The 21,696-nt window shown below is 37.8% G+C and overlaps 1 protein-coding gene across 1 annotated transcript; it reads left to right on the top strand.

Moving 5' to 3' along the window:
• The first annotated feature begins 7,499 nt into the window (after positions 1 to 7,499).
• Positions 7,500 to 19,109, top strand: LCOR (ligand dependent nuclear receptor corepressor). Its single transcript, XM_059820997.1, has 4 exons — positions 7,500 to 7,550; positions 12,114 to 12,401; positions 15,236 to 15,329; positions 18,140 to 19,109. Exons 2-4 carry the CDS (start codon positions 12,164 to 12,166, stop codon positions 19,107 to 19,109), a joined length of 1,302 nt encoding a protein of 433 aa, XP_059676980.1. The 5' UTR covers positions 7,500 to 7,550; positions 12,114 to 12,163.
• The last annotated feature ends 2,587 nt before the right edge of the window (positions 19,110 to 21,696 follow it).

The following is a 21,696-nucleotide window of genomic DNA, read 5'->3' as shown; positions in this document are numbered from 1 at the left end:
GTTAATCCTGGTGATTCTCCTCATTCTTGGCATGGGGCTTCTTTGGAGTGTGTAGGATTTTTTTTCCTCTTTCTTCCTGCCCCCCAGCCTCTATATCAGTTCTGTTGGGTTTGGGGTTTTTGTTTTTGTTTTGGTTTTGAGGGAAGAATATGGCTCCTTTTAGACCTAGTGAGTTCTTGTATGTCAGCTGAGAGAGATGGAAGGGTGGGAGTGCTTCCTTTCCTCTGTGGGTACACCAAATTGCTGCACTGCTGGCCGTTGCTGATGTCGTTACCTTGCAATATAGAGTTCAATATAACTCTTTTATGGGACCCTTCAAATAGTATGGATTTAACAACGTTATAATTTGAATTAAAACATCAGAGACTTAATTGTTACAAAAAAGTTTGTAACTTCGTTTGGTGTTTAGCCAAATGATGGACAGTCTTCAGCTGATGGACTGAACTAAATTAGAAATGGTACTAGTTTATTTGAAATCTCTTCCATTCAACATCTGTGATGATATCTTTAACTCTTCTTCTTAGGGAGTTGCAGGCTCAGTCTTCTGTTAACTGCTAAAACTTGTCTGTTCCTGTACATAAAGTCGTGGTAGCAGTTGTGCTTTATGTGCCACATCCTCTACTCAGGTTTTTTTTTATTGCTCATGTTCATCCTCTTTAGGAAAAGAACTGGGCAGGGTGGGATGATTTGGGTTTGTGCTTGTGTACTGGTGAATTACAGAACTAAAAGGTGTGTAACTGATGTTGTAGCTGGGAGCAAGATAGCCACAAACCACATACTGCAACAGTGTGTGCCTGGCCTTTTTTTCCAATAAGTACATCTCTACCAATGGCCCCTTTTGGATTAGTGAAATAATTAATCAGTGTACTTGATTTTCACCTTTGAGTGACACATAGGTACCTGGTCTGACAAGTTCAAAACCAATAAAAATCTTCAGGGGTTTTTTTCTGAATTGCATTTGCCCCTGCAACTTAGGAGACCGGTAGTTGTGCTTAAGGAGAATTGAGTTCTGGATTGCAGGATGAGAATTGGAGGCCAAGATTAGTTTATTGGCAGAGCTGTTCAAGGGAAAAAACCCTGCACTTGCTTTCCCACCCATTTCAGTGATGTTGGTTCTTGCTTTTACAAGCAATCAGATTCAATTACATGCATTTTTCAAAGGATGGAGAACCATCTGCTGAAGTATTCTGAAAAGATTAATTTTTTTGTAGCAGTAGTTCTGCTTGCAAATGCATGGATACAAGACAGTTTTTGTTAGAGAAATGGACTTAAGTGTTTTCATTTGAAAGGGATAAAAAAATACAAAGTAGGAAGCTAGTATCTCCCCAGACATATTTTTGCCCAAATCCAAAGGGTTATGTGCAATAATGTAAAGCTTTTAGAAATTGGAATTTTTTTCTTCCATCATATAATGCAGAATACACAATTGTTTCAGTATGGTATGATCAGAGAATAACTAGTTACCTAAGCAGCTGCTACCAGGTTATTAACGTGGGTGCCAGTGTTCAGAAAACCATGGGTACATTGATGGGCATGAAAGACAAAGTTAGCAGCTCTAGCTGCCTATTCATAGTGAGAGGAAGTAGATCAGGTTCTATGGGACAAAACCCGGTGAATTCTCATTTGGATAATTGCAAATGTGGTAATTCTCAATTCCTTGTGGGCTTTATCCTTCACGGGGAAGATTTAAGATAGTATCGTTTGCAAGGTGATTCGGTTTTTTGGTTTTTTTATGAAGCTTTTCCTTGTTGTGGTACAGAGAAGACCCATCAATTCAGACGAATTGAAATTTAAGTGCACTTGACTTATCTCTTTTTAATTATGGTTCTTAATTTTTCAGTGTGGCTTGTTTAAATAAACTGACAGACTTATCATTACAGAAGAAATCTGTGGCTCCATGTAGAATGTTTGTATCAAACTGAGGTAGTCTCTACTGTCATTTGCTCGTAGTTGGAGCTCAAGCCTAGTTTAAGATTATTTTTTTTAAAAAATATGCAGATAGATAGGCCAGAAGAAAGCACCAGTAACAAGAGGGGAAACTGGAAAAAGAATCCTTAAGGAGGATTCACTTGAGTATATTCATTTGGAAAAGAAAACACTCTTGTCTATAGCTACATAAAGCAATTAATACATGTGAAAAAAAAAAAGGGGGGGGTGGGCACACAACTAATCTCATTAGTTGGTGAGAGCAGAACAAGAAGGATAATACTCCTAAGCACATTAACTATTTTATAGATATATCTAAGCTACAAAAATAGCAAGCGAAAATGACTTCTAGGAGCATATTGTGGAGTCTCATGCTGTTGATGGCAGAAGGTTGAGTCTGGTCTTCAAAGTACTGTAAAATACCTGGACTTCAGTGTATGGACCTCTAACGATTCTTTCAGTTGTGAAGAAGTATGGTAGGGTACATGGTAGCATGTGAAGGAGTCATTTTAAAATTCAAAGTTACTCTGATATGATCTGTGTATTTTTAAAAGCTTGTGAGTAATTGGTTTACACAAACATGTAAAAGGTAATATCATGCCATTACTTGATTATGATTAGTCATAATAATAACCTCTGAATCTGGTGTCCTTTCACTATGGAGGAACATAACAATAAGTAGTAAACTGTGGTGAGCATCTGAATAATTCCGAAGAGAATCTACCAATATCATTTAAAGCATTAACTCACAGAATGCTCACAGAAGATGGCAAAGGAAAAAAACCTGAAAATGAGTTGAAGTTGTGGAACTCTTACGATTTTTGATAGCTTTAGGATGTGTTTAAACTGTGTACAGAGATCCTAAGTGCGCTGGAAGATGCTTTAAAACATTTTTAATGGATTTCATCACTTAAAAAACTCAAGCATTGAGACTATCAATTCTGTATTGGGTGAATTTAAAATAATTTGATATGGAGGCTAAAACCTGAAGAGGCTGTTTGTGATAATCTCCAGCTGTGTTTATAGTTTTGCTTGTGCATAAATGTCAATGTAAGCATATTGTATTTCCACTGATTTTCTTTTTTTCTCTCCCCCACTATAGTTAATAAATGATGTTCAATAGCTATGGATCAGTCAAATTTGTTTTGAATTTGATAAATCTGACATCAGTCATCTTAATAAGGAAATAATACTGTTTCTTACTGTAAAAGTATGTGTGTTCAGTAAGTGAGGGACATCTTAAAACTAATTAAACCATCTGAATTTTTAGTTGATGCCAAGCTGGGAACAGTTGTAGGTGCTTTAAAGGACATGCTCAGAATTGAAAATGGTCTCGATAAATTTGAGAAACAGGACAGACTGACTTGTTTTGTTGAGTCACAAACAGATGTCTTAAAAGTTATAGCATTGTAAAAGTAGTAAACTATTTTTGGGGGTATATCAAGAGAGGCATTTGTCTTAATAACTGGAGAGGAAAACCTAAATGCTGGTGAAGCCTCAGCTAGGTGTAGCATTTTGAGATGTAAACAAACTGAAAAGCATTGAAATGAAGGCAACAAGAATGACTTGGTCTTGAAGGTAGAAGGAAAGAAGACAGTCTCTGGTGCCCTTAAGGCTTGTCTACAGAAAATAGTAGATTATTCTCCTTTGCACTTGCTAAGAGTTAAAAAGACTGTACAGTCAGCCATGGGTGCTCTGTGGGAAGCCTCCCTCCATTTTCTCCATGAAGGTATATAGGAATTATCTCATACTATTCTAGCTTGTGGGCGCGTCCTGCTCCATCTACGTGCGGCCTGTGGCTTAAACATGAAGCTGCTGTTGCCATATCTATACAAAAACAGCCTGCATCATACCTTTCCCTTCATGCCAGCAGTTTAGCATTTGGAATTGGTGTATCAACGTTTCCTACGAGGAGGGTCTCAATGAGGATCCAGCACTAGTGCTGACAAGGCCGGGTTGTCCAGGATTAGGTTGTCTCTGAAGCTCGCGCATTGACCTTGTATTTTGAAAATCTGAGCTCTGTATTTCTAAGGCTCTTTGACTTAATTATATAGTTATGCTGTATATCTTAACATACAAAAATAGCTTTAGCCCTTTGGGAGCATGTGCAAACCACTCCAAGTATCTTTTCCTGAAGCTATATGGTTCAATATAGTGGTACTGCACGTTCATTGATGGGATTCCAGGGACGCTCTGGGGCATGGCTCTCACCTGAAGAGAAGCACAAAGAGAATAGAATGCATCCTGTGTTACAAATGATATGTAAAAGTAACTGGTTGGGTTTTTTCCAGGGTATTCATAACTAATGACAATGCTATCTAAATTTTAATAGGTTTTTCTTCTTCCTACTACCTGTATGTTGGTGCTGAAAACTTTGATGCAATTCAGGACTGTAGAGTGAGAGGATAAGCCTGAAGATAGTGGATCCAAATAATGGTTATTGGGAAGAAATGGTGGAAAACGGAAGAAAAACCAAAAAAACAGAACAACAAAACAAAACATCAAATCAACCAACCAAACACACACCCCCAAAACAAACAACACACACACACACACACCCCCACCACCACTTTTGGAAGTTGACTTTGAATAGCAATCACAGTCAAATATTTAGTGTGGAAACTTGAAGTTTCCTTCTGGGGTGAACCAGCGGCAAAGATTGCTGGAATAATTGTGATGCAGTTGATAAGAAAATAATTAAAAAATGGAATAAACAGAAATTTTGTCTCATGTGGTCAGTGCTGTACTTCAGATGCAAGAAAATAGCTGAAGATTTTTTTTTTCTGTGCACAAGGTTAAGTCTGACTCTCTTATATGACTGTATTTCTTTACATTTTGATGCCTTAGCATGGACATCGATAAAAACCATACATGTAAAGAGATGCATGCACCTTAGTTTGAGGGTAAGAACTAAGTGCTGCCATTGCCTTGCTATTCCCCTCTTCTGAATTCAGATCAAATGATCCTCTATTCAGCCATTCACCAGTGTAAGCCACTTACAATTGTTTTTCTGGCTGATCCCTTTTTTCTTCATTCCTTCTCTATGTAGAAAATGTACAGCTTTAGTTAGCCTAGGTAGACTAAATTGTACTCTTTATACATTACCTCTATATGAGTAAGGTAAAGTATACTTGTTTATGGTGAGGCATGCTGCTGCTAAACTGGGTTTCCACCGAGTTACTAGGCTAGCACTTACTATGTATTGTCTTAGATGGAAAAAGTACTAGGAAGATTTGAAATGCATTGTGTTGGGCAAGGGTTATTTTCATTTTTGGCTTCTTCCAGAGCTATAGTCTGTCTAAGGGCAGAGTATCAGATTAGGTTGAAGGGGTAATGTTTCCTTCAATTCTGAATTCTCTGTTTGTCCTTGGAATTCAAAGAAAGTTTTTTGCAATGGCTTATGGGACTTTAGCTAGAGGATGCTAACTAACTATAATGGATCTTATCTAGCCAAATCTCTGTGCATCAGTTTGCAGAGATTCCTTTTAAAGTAAAAGTTAAAGCGGTTTGTCTGTAAATGCATAGATATTCCAGTGATTGTTCCAACACTTCTGTATGCCTAGATTACTTCTGTTATTAGTTAACTTGCACAAATGTCTGCTTTTTACAGAAACTGATAAGCTGAGTTTACGATTATCCTGATAATGCCTAAAAGATAATGGAGCTTGACTTAGAATGGCTGTCAATAACTAGGACAGATACTGCATTAAACTCTGTCAGATGCAGAAACACAGTTTCAAAAAGAGGTTGCAAGTATGCTCTACGAAGTCTCACCTGAAGAGTAACTCTTACAAAAATATTGGGCTTCATCTCCACAAATATTTTTATTGTGAAATCCTATACAGATACTTCACATATTTTAAGTATCAGAAAAGTACAACTGCATTTTCAGTGTGTTCATAAAATGCCAGTGAACCGCGGGAGCACTACTACTGGATACTGGTACAGGAGTACCTGGCACAGAGGTGAATGCTTTTATTGTAGTTAGTTTCAAAATTTGAGAATGATGGGTTATCTCAAAAGCAGTAATCTTTCTTATGAGAGCCAGCAGGTTTGAGAGCAAGCCTGGAATCTCTCTGGTATGGAAAAAGGATCAGTCACTTTGTGAGGTCTTTGCTTCTGCAGACTCTTACCTTCAGCAAACGTGTTGTTTTACTCACCTGTCACCTCTGTCATCACATGCTCTTCATCTTTTGATTTAGCATAAAATACTGCTGTCTCTATACCCTGTCTGAGATAGTATCTCCCTTTACTTTTGATAGAGAACTGTCGGAAGCTGTTGAATTAAATGTCTGAGGTGAGAGCCCATGTTGTTCAGGCCAGAGTCCACAGCATTTTATATTATTACCCTTTGCACATAGTTCATGTGACTGCTGTGTTCGTTAATTTAGTATGGGCTGGTTTTGTAACTTTGCTTCATTAAACCTCTTGAAGTTGAGACGGCACAAACTTAAGAACTACTTCTTCTTTTCATTTATTGTGAATGATAAATGAATTGCCAGTTCTTTCCTTCCCTTCTAGTCCCATGAGGATATGAATCTGAAATCAAATTCTACAGTAGAGGCCAAAAACCCAGCCTAGATATTATGGTAACTGATACTTTTGTAAAGGTTAACAAAACAAAACACTCCCTAAACCCTAAGAGTGGTTGTGTGTGCATTCCTGCAGTAGGTAAATACAGGTAACTTTAATATAGCCTAAAATGAAAGTGGAGGGAGAGGGCCAGGAAAGAGATTGTTCTCCTAAGCAGGAGCAAGGCATTAAACTTAAAGAACTGAGAAAAGGGGTGTGTGTCTGGGGGGGGAGTCCAAGCATTTAGATTTCTCATTTTTGTAACCATTGTCTTCTAGTTTCTTGAGTTGTTGTATTTAAAATGACTAATTTACTCTGGCACCTCACAAAATTTAATTATCCTACTTAAAACACCTGTTTTAAAATATTCTTGACATAACTCAATTGCCTCCAGTTGTAAGAGAGAATGAATTTTAATTCTTTGCGGGTGTTGTAAGCAGGTAACTTAAGTGTATTTCACTTAGAAGTGGCTACTACTGAGCCTTTTCACAAAAGGACCTATTTGTTGCTAATGCTTGGTCATTTATTGCTTAGTTTGCATGAATGCTGTGTAGAGTAAGGAGAACTTCGTGTTTTGCCTTCAACACTTATTTCTTGGAACTAAAAGTAATAGCCAAAGAACAAGTGCTAGAGATGAGATTTGCATCCAAATGTTGTAAAATCTCTAAATCTTCTTTATAGTGGGCTCTTATTTCCCATAATGTTATCAAATCTTACAGGCTTCTGCTGCATTTACAACAAGAAAACAGGACAAAGTACAATGTTCTGGAGCAGTCAAAAATCAAGTTGTGATTTCAATAGATTCAACTCTGTGCTGAGTACCTAACAAAGTTCTGAATTTAGTAAAATATTGAATGTCTAAGGAACTTTATTCATTTTGGAGTCAGGAAGATCTTACAAATATTAAATATCTTTGCAGGAACACTTAGTCAGTCTGGATGAGCCAGCCTCGGAAGCTGGACAAGAAGCTCTGCTTAGACAAGAGCAAGCAAAAATCATTCGTTTTGAAAGGCAAGCGGAAGAGTTCCTCAATGCAGTCTTTTACAGAAAAGGTTGGTTTTAAGGAGGGGGGGAATGGTATCTCTTACTGGTCTTTTTGCATGCAATGCAGGTATCAAAGGTCTGACATTTAAGTTGTCATTGTATGTTCAGTATTTTTCAGTTGTGGTCTTTTTATTTTTTATATATATATATATATATATAACTAAATAAATAAAGTAATAGTTGACTGTCAAATAGTGTAGCAATACAAAAGTGTGGGCTTGGGACAGAGGAGGAGAGTATAATGTATTTAACCCTAAAACAAATCTCTCCATAAGAACATTGGTGTTTTGCACTTTCGGAAGAATGACTCAGTTCTCACCCAGCAGAATTGCTCCCTGAAACCAGTGTTTAGGTGAGTGGGCTGTTTGGAAGAAGGGGCGAGTGGCGGTGGTGGTAGTAGGTGGGAATTTTTTAAAAATTTTTTATTTATTTTAATGGGATGTATAGTAATGCAGTTTTTCTTAAAGGTCATCAGTCTTCTCACTACGGTTTGTAGTGATTAGCCACCCCACCCCCAGCAATCCACAGTATAAAATATTGCTGGAATAGTGCTAAGGGGGATATATGGAGAATTCAAAACGTGATGAGCAAAAGAATTGGAAAATCAGTACTGTAGAATATGCTGAGAACAATAACAGTTGCTCCATGCTAGAAAATCCTCTAAATCTTTTCTGGAGAGTTATGTCGGTTAAATGTGCTCTTAGGATGGCACAAAACTCATTTCACTGTTTTCTACCAGTCTGAGAAACAGGAATCCAGAGGTTGCTTCCAAATGCATCCTGAATGAAAGTACATTGGACTTATCAGTCTAACCCATGTGTGAGAAAATCTGCCAAATCAGTAATTCCAGCCTGTCTGCTGGGGGACAATGCGAGGCTTCAGTTTAACAAATTAGAAATTGCTGTAGCCAGTCCTCAGCCCTTCCTCCCAGTGACCAAAATATTTAAAGGTGTTTTAAGTAGATAACAGTATCTTAGCCTTTCTTTTATGACTCAAATGAATAAATACAAAATATACATTATGATGTATTGCATAAAGTATAGAAGCATGTAGGATGGTAGGAAGGATAGTTAGTGCATTACTACTGATAGTTCAGATAATGCTTTTACTCCATGTCTTCCTTTTCAGTGTTGTGTTTTGGTTTTTTTTAAGGTTAATGTTTCCTTTAGCTTTTAAATTTGCCATCTCTCTTTCAATCCAGAAGGGATTTAAGAAAACAAAAATCTAGAGAAAAATATATTTTTTCCATATTACTTTTCTGTTGAGAGGAAAAAATGGACTTCCATCACTTCCAAATTGTTTATTAAAGACTTCATCCCTTTAACATTGAGATTAAATTTTTATGTCTTATTAGAAATGCATACTTTCCTAATTGTTGGAAAACTATTGGCGGATATTGCAGTGTGCTAATGAGGGGTTTAACACTCTGTCCATGGTCAGATACACAGAATGAAGATAATGAAAACACTTCAGTTGTCTAAGAATCTTTGAGAATTTTTTTTAATATACTCTTGCCTGCCTTTCTCTGGCAAAGCTGTGCTTCATGCAAGAGTAATAAGGGAGGGGAAGAAGCCTGGCAGGAAGTCAGTACTGAATTGTTAATGCATCGTTGTCAAGCTTGGCTGTATTTCGATTGCTTGAAAGGTTATTCTAACTCATGCCAGTGCCATAAGATCCCCAGGCACTGTCATACCAAAGAGGACACAAAGAATGGCAGAAATCAACGCTCCTGCGTTGCTCAGAGATGCTGGCTTCTCCTGGCTTCATGCCAGTGACTAGTTCTTTTTTTTGTTCCTTTTTTTTTTCTTCCTTTCCATCCTCACTGCCAGTAACATTTGAGACTGGTATTTTGTAGCCCAGACAGATCAGAGAAGACACAGGTGTTCTGTGAACAGGTGCCTGTTGCATGTCAAGGACTTGCACTTATATGCTTAACATACATAGGTAATTAGCAAGATCAGCAAACTTTCTGAACAGGTTTACTGTCCATTAATCTTACGTACTTTCTCTCTGCTTTGTGCCCATGGCGCTCTGACTCAGTAATGCTTCTTTCAAATGTTCATACTTTCCAGTGAAAGCAGAGTGGTACTATGTAGCTGTCCGTTACCTTTACTTTGTGGCAGGATAAGACCTTCTTTTGATGGTTTAATGAAATCATACCTTTTTTTTGTTTGATACTACCCTTCTAAGGTTTCAGTATAGATAAAAATACACAAAAGGTTTTAAAGCTCAGAGGTACTGCTTTAGACTAATTATAGCTGACAAACATTTGCTGTATTTTTCTTTGAGAATTTCTGTTTTAGTTAATTTTATTTTTTAAAAAAACCTAGACACCTGGAGTCAAAATAAACATCTGGCTGATTTCAAGTGATGCTGCAGAGACACCAGTAAATATTTTCCACTCACTTTTGAATAGCTTTAATCCTTAGCATTCAGGCTTTATATTAAGCAAGAAGCCTTTAATGTACTAGGTAACTACCCTTCTGCTTGTAAATTGAGTTTTGTGTCCTGAATTAGTGAGTTTATCTTGAGCAGCACTGGAAAGCTCTCAGTAGTCACTCTGTGCTGATTCTTTGAAGTTGCGTATTACGAAGATGCGTGGCTGTAGGCATGAGTAGCATTTTCTCCCTGAATTTGGAAATACATTCAACTCTAAGCATTATTGAATTGTACATATGAACATGGGTGCACAGTAAAGGCATGATTCTTCTTCAGAAAACAGAGGTGCCAGAGAGCTCTGCATTTCTGCCAGCCCCACTTGTATACGCTATAAGCACATGTCAAATAGTTGGTATCAGTGTGGTCATGCCATCAGTTTGTGCCTTTCTGGGCTTTCCTAGAGCCTTTCACATGTCCTGCAGCAGGTTATAGTAGAGAGATTAGAAAATGGAAGATGTCACGATAGCAGAAAAAAGCCTCCACACTTTTCCAGGCTTGAGTCCTTGTAGACCAGTTGGGAAGAAAGTGAGAATATAAATGTGCCTGAATTTAAGTTTGGCTCATCTCTTGGTGGCTTCTTAAAACTCTAGTGTCTTATCTTTAGCAACAATAAAACATTTAGATTTTACAGGAAAGTGATTACGTATTTACATAAACATCTTGGAAGTTTATAGCTATTATACCCCTGTAAGAACATACATGGTGACTGTATAAGGTCTTAGATTTAGAAAGCTGTGCTTAACACGTAGGAATTTGGGCTTGATAAGTATTTAAAGCTCAATATCGTTTTTCATCAAGAAACACAGTAGCTGCTTACTGCTGCTCTCTGGTTTGTGGGCAGTTCTGTGCTCAGACCTTCATGTCAGTCATCCTTTACAGGTACGCTAAAGCTGATTTGTTGGATATATGCACTTTTGTCAGAAGTGGTGGCAAAAGGCAAATCTGACACTGAAATGTCCCACAGAAGATTTTGCTTCTAATAGTTCAATCTCAATAGATTACCTTTCAACCTGGGCAATTTTTTTTAAAGAGGAAGTAAACACTTTTCTATTGTTCTGTTTTGAGAGCTGCTTTTAAAGATTTGTTTGGTCTTCTACTGCACAATTTTCTCTGAATGTTTCTTCAGAAATAGAAAATCAAACCTTTTGAGCCACTTCTGGAGTTGTTGTGTGGTTGTGGTGTGTTTTGTTTGGTATTGCTTTTTAAAAAAAAAAAAAAAAACCCACAAAAAAAAGACTCCACAAAAATGATTTGGCCAGAGAACACAGTCAGTGTTTGATTGTGGCAGGACTTAGCTTCTGTGATTTAGGAGTTACAGAATGGCTTTCACATCATGAATTACTACTGGTCTAAAATAGTGATTTTTGCCAATATATTTTTGGGTTGCCCACATCCCCAGGTACCTTTGTATTTATACACTGTTTCATATAAATAAATTGGAATGTCTACCTGTTCAATTTCACATTTCTTGCTAATAGATTTAGCAGCTCTTCTAGAAACAGAATTACTTTTCATGTGACACATCTTGGTTTTTTGTATATGTGAAAGTTCTTTGGGTAATACCTGGTGCTGCATTGATTCTAATGATAGAAATGTCAAAAAGAATAGATAGAATGTTATGGAAGACACTTGAACGTTTGATCTTCATGTGAATTATTTTGAAGAATCAGAACTAGAGGGCTTTATTTCTCAGTAAGCTTGTAGGGCACTGCTGCAACTTTATTCTCCTTTCTCCCCTTCTGTAGCTGCAGGTAAGTTACTCAATTCTTTCACTGAATAACTTGTTCAATTTTTTTGGAATGAGCTTTATTACTTGGTACTTCTCTTCATGGGTCTAGCTGTCCTTTCAATTTCCACACCTCTTAAAGCTCTGGTCAAATATAGCTATATTTGAAAGCAAAAGATGAGATTGCATATTTCTCTTAGCAAAATGTTATCTTGGGAAGGTTATACCAGAATTAGCAATGGTTCTTATTCAGGTATTCTAAGACTAAAGTACATTTTCTGCAGAAATTATTTTATCTTTGGCTTTCATTTTTTTCCCTAGATTTTTTTTTTAATAAACAATGACTTAATATAAAAGCTGTTTTACTTAAAGTGCATCCTTAAAAAAAAATCTCTAATATTTACAGACAGTCCTAGGGTCTCTGACCCCAATATTCCCCTAGTGGCCCGTGAGATCATGCAGCGAATGATCCGACAGTTTGCTGCTGAATATACCTCAAAAAATAGCTCTACTCAGGACTCCAGCCAGCCCAATAGCACAAAGAACCAAAGCCTGCTGAAAGCATCTCTGGTCGCCTCCTCTCCCACGGCTGCAACTGCTCAGAACCCTGTGCTCAGCAAACTTCTCATGGCTGACCAAGACTCACCTCTGGACCTTACTGTCAGAAAGTCTCAGTCAGAACCTAGTGAACAAGGTAGGACTCTTATCAGTGTCTTGCATCCTACGGCAATCCATTAATGGCATTCTTGTTGCAAAACCAGACAATTAGAAGTTTGCACTTTTACATAAAATGTAAAGTGGAGAAGTGGTAGATGTTTTTACAATAAAATAATGACTAGCTAGATGTTGGCTGGGAAAGAAGAGACTTTTTGAAAGAATGTAGGCCCATAGACATGAGTGATTTTTCTGAAGAAGGGCAAAGGGGATGGACATGCTCCAAACTCTGGGGACAAGCACGCTGTTCCTGCTGGGAGCTGCAAGAAGCAGTCTGCCGAAATATACTGTACGCTCACTGATGAGACAAGTTCATGTGGTCATGAAAACCATAATGTTGTCTTCTTTCTGAAGATCAGTACACGGTCTGACTGAAGGACTATTTTATTTTCTTTCTGGTCATAGTGTGAAAACAGTATCTTTTAAAAGTCTGTGAGAAATTGCCTTGTGAAGGCTGTAAAAATGATACCCATGAACTGTACAAAACTTCCAGGTTTATGCATTTGGAAGAAATGTCTCTTTTCTACCTTAAAAATAGACTTGTTTTGCAGAGCACAGATTGAATAACTTGTAAAAGTGTTGCAGAGCTTGTTTTAATTTGAAAACCTTGCTTTCCATCAAAAATGTTTTCAACAAGCAAATTCTGTGAGTGATTATAGTATGTGAATGTTTTTTTTTCTGTATCTGTTGAGTAGAGGTTATCGTAAGTGTATCCTATTGATAGGATTAAAATTACCCCCTTTACCCTTCTTTAGAAATGTGTTAGTGTCTGAAATCATTCTATCAAATACAAAGTAGGCTGTCCATCCTCAAGTAGAAAAGGTGCCTTTAAAAATAAAAAGCCTTTTGCTAGCTAGTACCGAATTGTAGGTATTCCATTATTCTTTGGACTTAGATTTGTGAAGCCTTTTGTAAAAAGGTTGTTTTTGTGTGTCCGACAAAATGCAGCTTGAGCTACTGGACACTTACTGCACTTACAGCACTTACTGAAACTTGTTGCCACACTTCAGTTATAAAACTGCAGTGACAGGTTGTATGGTGTCTTTCTTGAAGTCAATACCTGTACATTTAGCTGATAGGCATTTGTTTCTAGCTAATTTTATTAGAAATGTATTTCACGAGTGTCTTTTGTGTATACGTTTATAAATGTTAAACTGTTCTTATTGTGAAGCTTTTCACTGAAAGAAAGAGGGAGAGAAACAGTTTTGGTTCTGTGGTTTTTGTTGTGTTTTTTTTTTTAATTAGGGAATTGTATGATGAAGAAAAAGGCAGCATGTAGATGAACTGTTCTTTAGCTACCATGTGATGAAAAAGCTGTGAGATAATTTATAATGTTCATAACACTTGTTATGGAATTAGAACATGTGCATATTAACTTACACAGTAATCTGTTTGCTGATGTAATTTTTTTTTCCAATTTACATTTAATGTAATTGGGAAGAGATTTTGCCAAACTTGTTAATGAGAGATTTAAGAGGCTGTCATGAAAGACTACTAGTGGTGCTTTTTGTTATATTTCTGTTCTAGCGGGTTGAGGGGAACCCAGCTAGTTTGTAAACTTCTCCATGGGATATAAGGCTGGTCCTACTTGCCCTCGGAGACTTCTAGGTTGTAATGACCCTTCTGATGGAGGAAGTGTGGATGCAAGTGCCTTTGGCAGCAGTCTGTGCTGTTTAGTATAGCCTCTTGAAAAGGAGGTGCTACTTGATCCAGTCTCTGCATCTTGTGGCTGCATAAGTGTTGTTCAAAAGGAAGATTGAATTGTCTGCTTGCTTAAGTTTGGGTCATGGTGTGTTCCCAAATGCAGTGGGTGGAACAGCTTTCCGTAAGTTAATTCTAGTTCACTGTTTATCATGTTTTTTTCTCCATATGTCAAATGAGAACTTTAAGCAATTTGAAATCCATCTTACATTGTTATTGTGTTGGGTCGTATTTACTTGAGGAGATGGAATCAGTGAGGAGCTCTGAAATGTCTCTAGTTTACCTTGCCAACAGGTTTCATTTATCTTTGCCTCATAAATTCCTTGTTTCAAAGTTTCCAGGAATTTCGGGTGGCTGTGCTGCTTCTATGACAATGTTGCCCTCATTAAAATGACCAGAATTTCAAGTTGTTTCAGTGCAGTGGGAGTAAGGCTTTTCTAAATGCAGAGTTTACGTAAGGGCTTGCAGAGGAGCATGGGTGAGCATGAGGAAGTGCCATTAGTGAGAATGGAAGAAGCAGTCTAGCAGGAAAAACAATTTGCTATATGGAAGAAGAGAGGGAGTAAAATGGTACAATAGAGAAGGGAAAGGCAGCAGGTCTGCCAGTAGGGACCCATTGGAGACATGGAAAAAAGGATGAAGCTAGCTGCCGGGTGAGGAGGAGTCTCACATTTATGTGTGTGTCATTTGAAAGTGAGTTTCCAATATGAAATTATCAAGGAATTTTCCTACGGAGATTTGGATCAAAAAAAATTCAAATACTGGCTTAAAGCCAGTAACTTGAAGAAAGTCTCATTTTAGGACTGATGAGGGTTAGTTATGTGATAGGCTGTGTTTGTGTCCTGAAATGTCATTTGTAGGTCATCTTTTATTCTCTGGCCTTTGTAACAGATGCACTTGTAATTTTGCTAAATTTTGTTGTGACTTCTGAGGACTATGTTGAAGCCACTTGTAAGCCAAAATTGCAACAAATACAAGCCTTAATTTGTTTAAAATAAAATAGAAAATGCTGTGTGCTAAATATGACTTCAGCTCAAAAGCCTCGTTTTGTCAATGGACAATGTGGCTGATCCTGTTTCTTCAAACACTGAAGTAATTCTTTTGTCTCTACAGACGGTGTGCTTGATTTATCCACTAAGAAGAGTCCTTGCGCCGGCAGCACCTCTCTGAGTCATTCTCCAGGGTGCTCTAGTACTCCAGGAAATGGGTAAGAGAAAGCAACTTACTATGGCCTTTTAAAATGTTTTTTTTTACTAAAAATGAGTATTAACTCCTGTTAATTTTAACTTACTTTTGGTGTTAACCCTTTGGAGTAATGTGTTTTTCAACTTGTACCTTTGGTAAATACCTTCATCCCACCTGCCAAATAAGAGTTGTTGCAAACTGAGACAGGTTTAACTTGCAGTAAAGAACTCCTAGTATCTGTTATTTTGGCCAATTTTATACTTAGCCAAAGATCTTTCCATTACCTGCTTCTTGGATTCAGTGATAAGTGATGTCCGTGGAGATGCAAGTTCAGTTAAATGTATGAAGAGTCTTAGAGGCTTTGCAATATAATTTAGATTCCATTTTGCTTAGGGGGAAGTTAGCTAACAGAAAAGTTTATTTTAGTGGTAGCAGTGATTTAGGTGATGAACCAAGCTGAATTAGATTTAAATCACTGTGTGCTCTTTGTTAATATTTCCTAGCATAAACCACAACTTAAAAAAAGAAAAGCAGGGCTGGAGGGGGGAGTCTGGTAGTTCAGAAAACTTTAAATATGTCTGTTTTGATTTGTGATTGTACTGTAGCACTGAACAAGTGTGTTTTTTTTTTTTTTTTTAATAAAATGTGGTGTGCTAGTCTTGCCTTAATTAGTTCAAGGTGTGAAAGAATGTTGTATCAATAAAATTTCTTTCAGGTTTTATATTTCTAATGGTCACCATTTGCATACGCTTAGAAACCCTTTACTCTTAGCTGGGATTGAGTTAATTGTACTGGAGAGGCTGACTGGGAGTAAGAGGGATTTTGGGTGTTGATGGGACAATTTTTTTTCTTGAAACTGCTGTGAACAAGTAATTTTTTTTAGTGAAGTACAGAAACAGTATATGGTTTAAACTGCCATTTAATTGCTGGATTTAGCTTTACAATAGACTTTGAAAAACTAGAAATTTTAAACTAACAGCCCACCACCACCAATCCCATGTACTGCTAACAACTGATTTTAACTTTCTCATTTCTCTTTGGAAAAATATTACTGTCTCAGATTTCTCCCTTCAAGATTACTTTTTCCATTTAATATTTCTATTAATAAAACAATTTGATCCCTGTTTAAAAGTTAGCGTTAATACTTTTTTCACATTTCTTTAGCATAAACCTTCCCCACCAGCTCTTCACTATTAATTCTTCTGAACAGGTTATTTCCAGCTTTATTTTTGTAGGAAGGCAGCAGAAGCCACCGAGGCTGTGTATTGTCTGTTCCCTTGTTTGTGTATCAAGTGAGGGCCAAAGTCCAACCCACAGGGATGACAGGGCCAGCATCTGGCACTGTCCTGATCAGTTCTGTGGGTCCGGAGAGGATGCGGCATACTGGCACCTGTGTTTACTTGTACAGGTGTGTGGTAAATGAGGGTGACTGCAGTCTGTGTAGCATCAATGAAATCAGGTGTGACCCTCTGTCCTAGCTAGCTGCCTGTATGACCTTTATTTAGGCATAGAATCACTGGTGCGCATTCTGATGCTGATAGATGCTGTAGAAGGGGCAGAGAATGCACATTGCTTGAGAGAGTTCTCCGGAATACCAAACTTTCATTCATTTCTCTGGATTTTGTTCTGAATCCTTGTTGACTCTTGTTACCCACTTCAGCTATGACCTATTGCATCCTGGAGAGAAGCTAGCAGCATGTGTATTGAGCACTGTGTATATTACGTGCCTGGTCCTTTCAGTGGATGTCTTTTCTCTAAAGAATTTTTTTTAAAATCCCAATGTGATGTTAAAAAGAATAATGTAGCTTTTCAGTAGTACATATCCTATGCTTAAATAATGCTGACTTAGCTAGAGGACTTTACACCAGTATAGTGTCCCAGAGAATTAAAATAGAATTGCTTGCTAGTCTCTTTGTTAATCTGTATGTTGAAGATGGAAAAGTTTGGGGATGGATTTTGAGACTAGTGTGACTTAGTTACTATAGGGGGCTAAGCAAGCAAAATATTAAAATACATGTGTTTATCTGCAGTAGTAGTACTTTGTGTCACAGAAAGAACACTTGTGGCGAAAGAAGAACGGTAAAAATACATACCGCTTTTTCTGCTATTAACCCTTGATCTGGATGACAGTTGGAATTTAGATCTTTTTTTTCCTAGCCATGCTGTGTATCAAATGAGAATCAGGGACGTGTATATACGCAATTAGTTGTTGAGAGCAATTTGGTAAGTCTAGTGTAATGCAGTGCTTTCATATTTGGTGCTTAATGAAAGTCAAGCAAATACCTTTTTTTTTTCCTCATCCTGAGCAGCAATTCTTCAATATGATGTAAGCGAACATCATCCAAGGTTTCCACCTATGTGTAGATGCTGCAGGTGGCAGTCATATTTGCATGTTGAGTATGTTGCACTTCGGCTTACTCTTTTATTACTGTACTTGTTTAGTGGTAACGTCACACCAGTAACACAGTTGTGTGTAGATCTATGGCGATTGATTACTACTTTGTAATTAAGGTGCTATTTTCAGACGCTTGCGCGAAGTCTTTTCTACTCCGAGAATTTGTGAACCCAACCAGAGACCAGCCAACAGGTTTCATTTTTCTTTGCCCAAAAAGCTTCTCTTTTTTTGTGAACAAGTTTTAAAACTGACTGATGCTGAGACTTAAAAAAAAAAAAAAAAAAAATTAAAATTAAAAAAAAAATTTTAGAGAAAAATAAATAACACAAAAAGTGATGTTACCCAAGCAAGGCCTTCTAATAAAGGAGTGGCCCCCTCACCCATCCCTCCCTACCTGTGCAAGTCCTGCTCACATCAGTTTCCTTCCATCCAATTAGGCGACCTGGGAGACCCAGCCAGCACCATCCGGAGGGACTACAGAGTGGTGATGGGGTACCTCCAAGAAGCTTGCAGGATGGAACCAGGGAAGGTTATGGCCACTCCACATCTCTTAAAGTACCGCTGGCTCGATCACTCCAGATTAGTGAAGAACTGCTGAGCAGAAACCAGTTTTCTACAGCTGCCAGCCATGGGCCATCTGGACTACAGAATCACGGACAGCACTTAATATTATCCAGGGAGGCTTCTTGGGCAAAACCACACTACGAATTCAATTTCAGCCGCATGAAATTCAGGGGAAATGGTGCACTCAGCAACATCAGTGACCTTCCTTTTCTTACAGAAAACTCTGCCTTTCAAAAAATGGCACTTCAAACTAAACAGGATGGGAAAAAGGACGTGAGCCATTCGTCTCCTGTGGATTTAAAGATACCACAAGTTCGAGGCATGGACCTTTCATGGGAGTCCCGCACTGGTGACCAGTACAGCTATAGCTCTTTGGTAATGGGTTCACAAACGGAGAGCGCGCTTAGCAAAAAGTTAAGGGCTATCCTTCCAAAACAAAACAGGAGAAGTTTGCTGGATGCTGGACCAGATTCCTGGGGCTCAGATGCTGAGCAGTCTACCTCTGGACAGCCATATCCCACCTCAGATCAAGAGGGAGATCCTGGCTCCAAGCAACCTAGGAAGAAGAGAGGGAGATACAGACAGTACAACAGCGAGATACTGGAGGAAGCAATCTCTGTAGTTATGAGCGGGAAAATGAGTGTTTCCAAAGCTCAGAGTATTTATGGGATCCCCCACAGTACACTGGAGTACAAAGTTAAAGAGAGGCTGGGCACTTTGAAAAACCCTCCAAAGAAAAAAATGAAATTAATGAGGTCGGAGGGGCAGGATGTTTCAGTAAAGATTGAATTAGATCCCCAGGGAGAAGCAGCACAAAGTGCGAATGAATTGAAAGATGAGTAGGGATGTTGTAGAGTGCCAATTACTTTGCAAACTGGGTGAGCACTACTGCATAGTTCAACCACCACTGAGTGCACCTGATTCTCCTATTTACTGCAATGCTCTTTCATTTGCAGTTTAGCATAGACTTGTGTGGGCACAGGTGAAAGGTGTGCTCTGAATGTCACATTGTAAATTTTTCTAGCCTGATATGGCGCAGTTTCCCTCCTTCACCTGCCCGCTACCCCCTTTTTTCTCTTTTCTTTTTTTTTTTTCTTTCTTTTGCCTTTTGCATGTTTCTCTGTGATAGAGAGTTCAGTTACCTCACAAAGAATGCAGATCTGTGGAAGTGGGCATCTTGCCTGTAGAACCTGCCTGAACTTCTGGTGTTGGATTTTGCATGTCTACCTTTATAGAAATAAGTCCACTTCGTTAAACTGATACTCTCTTAAAACCAGGCTTTTTTTGTATGAGAATCAGACTGTCATTCTTCAAAATGTTTCAGAAATCTTTTTTCCCCTCCTTTTCTTTGATCCAGTTGATTGAAAGATCTAAGCTAAATCAAGTTATTTAGGAATGGTACCTCTCTTGAACTCAGAGATTTGTTTATTAGATGGATAATCAATTGGGTCTAATTAGGCTCTCCACTATTTTCTTTCTAAATTAAACATACTTACCATTCACTGTCTGCTTAGTGCTCACCCGGGGGGGAGGGGAGGGAAAACTTAAATACACTACCTTCAGAATATGTCAGTTAATTATTTGTAACACTACCTTCGCTGTAATTTTGTTTGATATTTTTGAAGGGTGATATTTAGACTCACCTGCTTGAGGATGTAGCCTTATCTCACGGAAGACAAGCTTCTCACAGTCAGGAGCAGTCAGGGTACACTAAATGATGTATTAGGGTATGCCTCATTGTAACAGAACTATGGTTCTTTGTGACCTTTATGCTTTTTACAGACTTGATTCTGAGTTTACTAAACTATGTGGTTCCAACAACTAGTTTAAAAGACTCTAATCTGGGGAAGGGGGATTTGTCTAACAAACTACTGTGATATTGCAAAAAAGAAAAAAAAAAAAAGGAAAAAAAAAAAAGCCCACAAAACGGTGATCTCAAACGTTACAACCTCAGTAGTCTGCCCAAATATCCACATTAGTGAAGGAGCTTGTTAATGTTCAGGGAAGAAGTAAAACACTGGTAGCCTGATCTAATTCAGGCTCTGCATCATATCTATCTGTAATACTGTCAGGGTCGAACACTCAATGAATGGGTGTTTCCTTTTTAAATATTACAGTTGCCAGTAGCAGGAATTAATCTAAATCCTGCTTTTTTTGTTGTTGTTTTTATTTAATCTATTTTGATAGTGGTTTAGCACATGCTAGAATAAGCATTTAAACACCGTAAAAGCACTCCGTAAACCACAAATCCATTTTTTTACAATATGATGATATCGTTATCATTATATGGAGATCCAGGATAAGTTTTGTACAGAACTTTTATCTTTGATACTTTCTGCGGGAGTGGTCAGTAACTAGGTGGAGCTTACTGGACTTACCACAATATGACCAAATTGGAATTACTGGTTCTTCAGGTAGAAACAATTTGGTCTTAATCTGTGCAAAAGGTAGATAGAATTACCATTTTTTCCCCATTTGCACAACCAAAAGAAGCATTGAAGTTTTTGTGTGAGAGCATTAAGTGATGTCAGTGATTGAAAGTGGTTTCTCAAAGTTAATGGGAGGGTGGCCTAGATAGCCCTAGGGATGCTGAATGACTTCTGCAACAGTTGATCCTATTAGCCTCTCCCCCTCCCCAGCAACTTCATATTTTCAAAGGTTAGGCACACCATTGCTGTCGTTTTAAATATGCACTGCTCATTCTTGAAACAGACTGGGCATTTGGCCCCAAGTATACTTTGTTTTTGTTTACTTAATATATCTTAGTACTCAAAATCCTGGTTCCTTGTAGCTCTCTAGTTGTCATCTTGGCATTTAAAGCAGTTTAAGCTCAGTAGCAGTATATAAACTCTGCAATACGTTCCAGTTTAGCTGGTGATTGCAATAAAGGCGCAGTTAAACATGTGGTTTCATCTGCTGTTGGAGGTTATGGTAGAAAGTCTGCTGCAAATTTAAAAAAAAAAAGTAACATGGTTTTACTGTTCAGAGAGGTTTAACCTTTTGCAGTTGTCTTTATTTAAGCAACATGAGTTGAGTTTTATAAAACTTGTCACTGTAGTGTATGTGGAGTGCTCATTTTACTAACCTAAATATTTTGTATGTGTATGTTTAAGTGGGTGACAATCGTGCAGCAGAAGAATGGTGTGCCTACCCTTTAATGCTGCAGTTTTAAAAGAGAATTTGTCTTGTCATTTCAGACTGTAGGCTAAGAATTGTAAATAGATAGTGAGAAGTTGAGTACTCTTTATTTGCTTTGGTTAGAAAGTGGATTTAAAAAAAAAAAACAAACAAAAAAACAAACAACAAACCAAACACGTAACTTTCTCAGTTTAAATGTCCTGAGACCTGAAGATTGTAATACTCATGTCTGCAAAGCTTTTAAACTCAACACTTGATCTGTGATAACTTAATATTCAGGTAATCTTTCTTT

Source organism: Gavia stellata, chromosome 9, assembly GCF_030936135.1.
Source record: "Gavia stellata isolate bGavSte3 chromosome 9, bGavSte3.hap2, whole genome shotgun sequence".
Taxonomy (NCBI): domain Eukaryota; kingdom Metazoa; phylum Chordata; class Aves; order Gaviiformes; family Gaviidae; genus Gavia; species Gavia stellata.
This window is presented reverse-complemented; position numbering and strand designations above follow the sequence as displayed.

Bases quoted from the DNA above. Each gene is read 5' to 3' on its own strand.
- LCOR (XM_059820997.1), top strand. From the start codon at position 12,164: ATGCAGCGAATGATCCGACAGTTTGCTGCTGAATATACCTCAAAAAAT. The intron at 12,402-15,235 runs GTAGGACTCTTA...TTGTCTCTACAG, and splicing joins GTCAGAACCTAGTGAACAAG to ACGGTGTGCTTGATTTATCC. The intron at 15,330-18,139 runs GTAAGAGAAAGC...CCATCCAATTAG, and splicing joins TCTAGTACTCCAGGAAATGG to GCGACCTGGGAGACCCAGCC.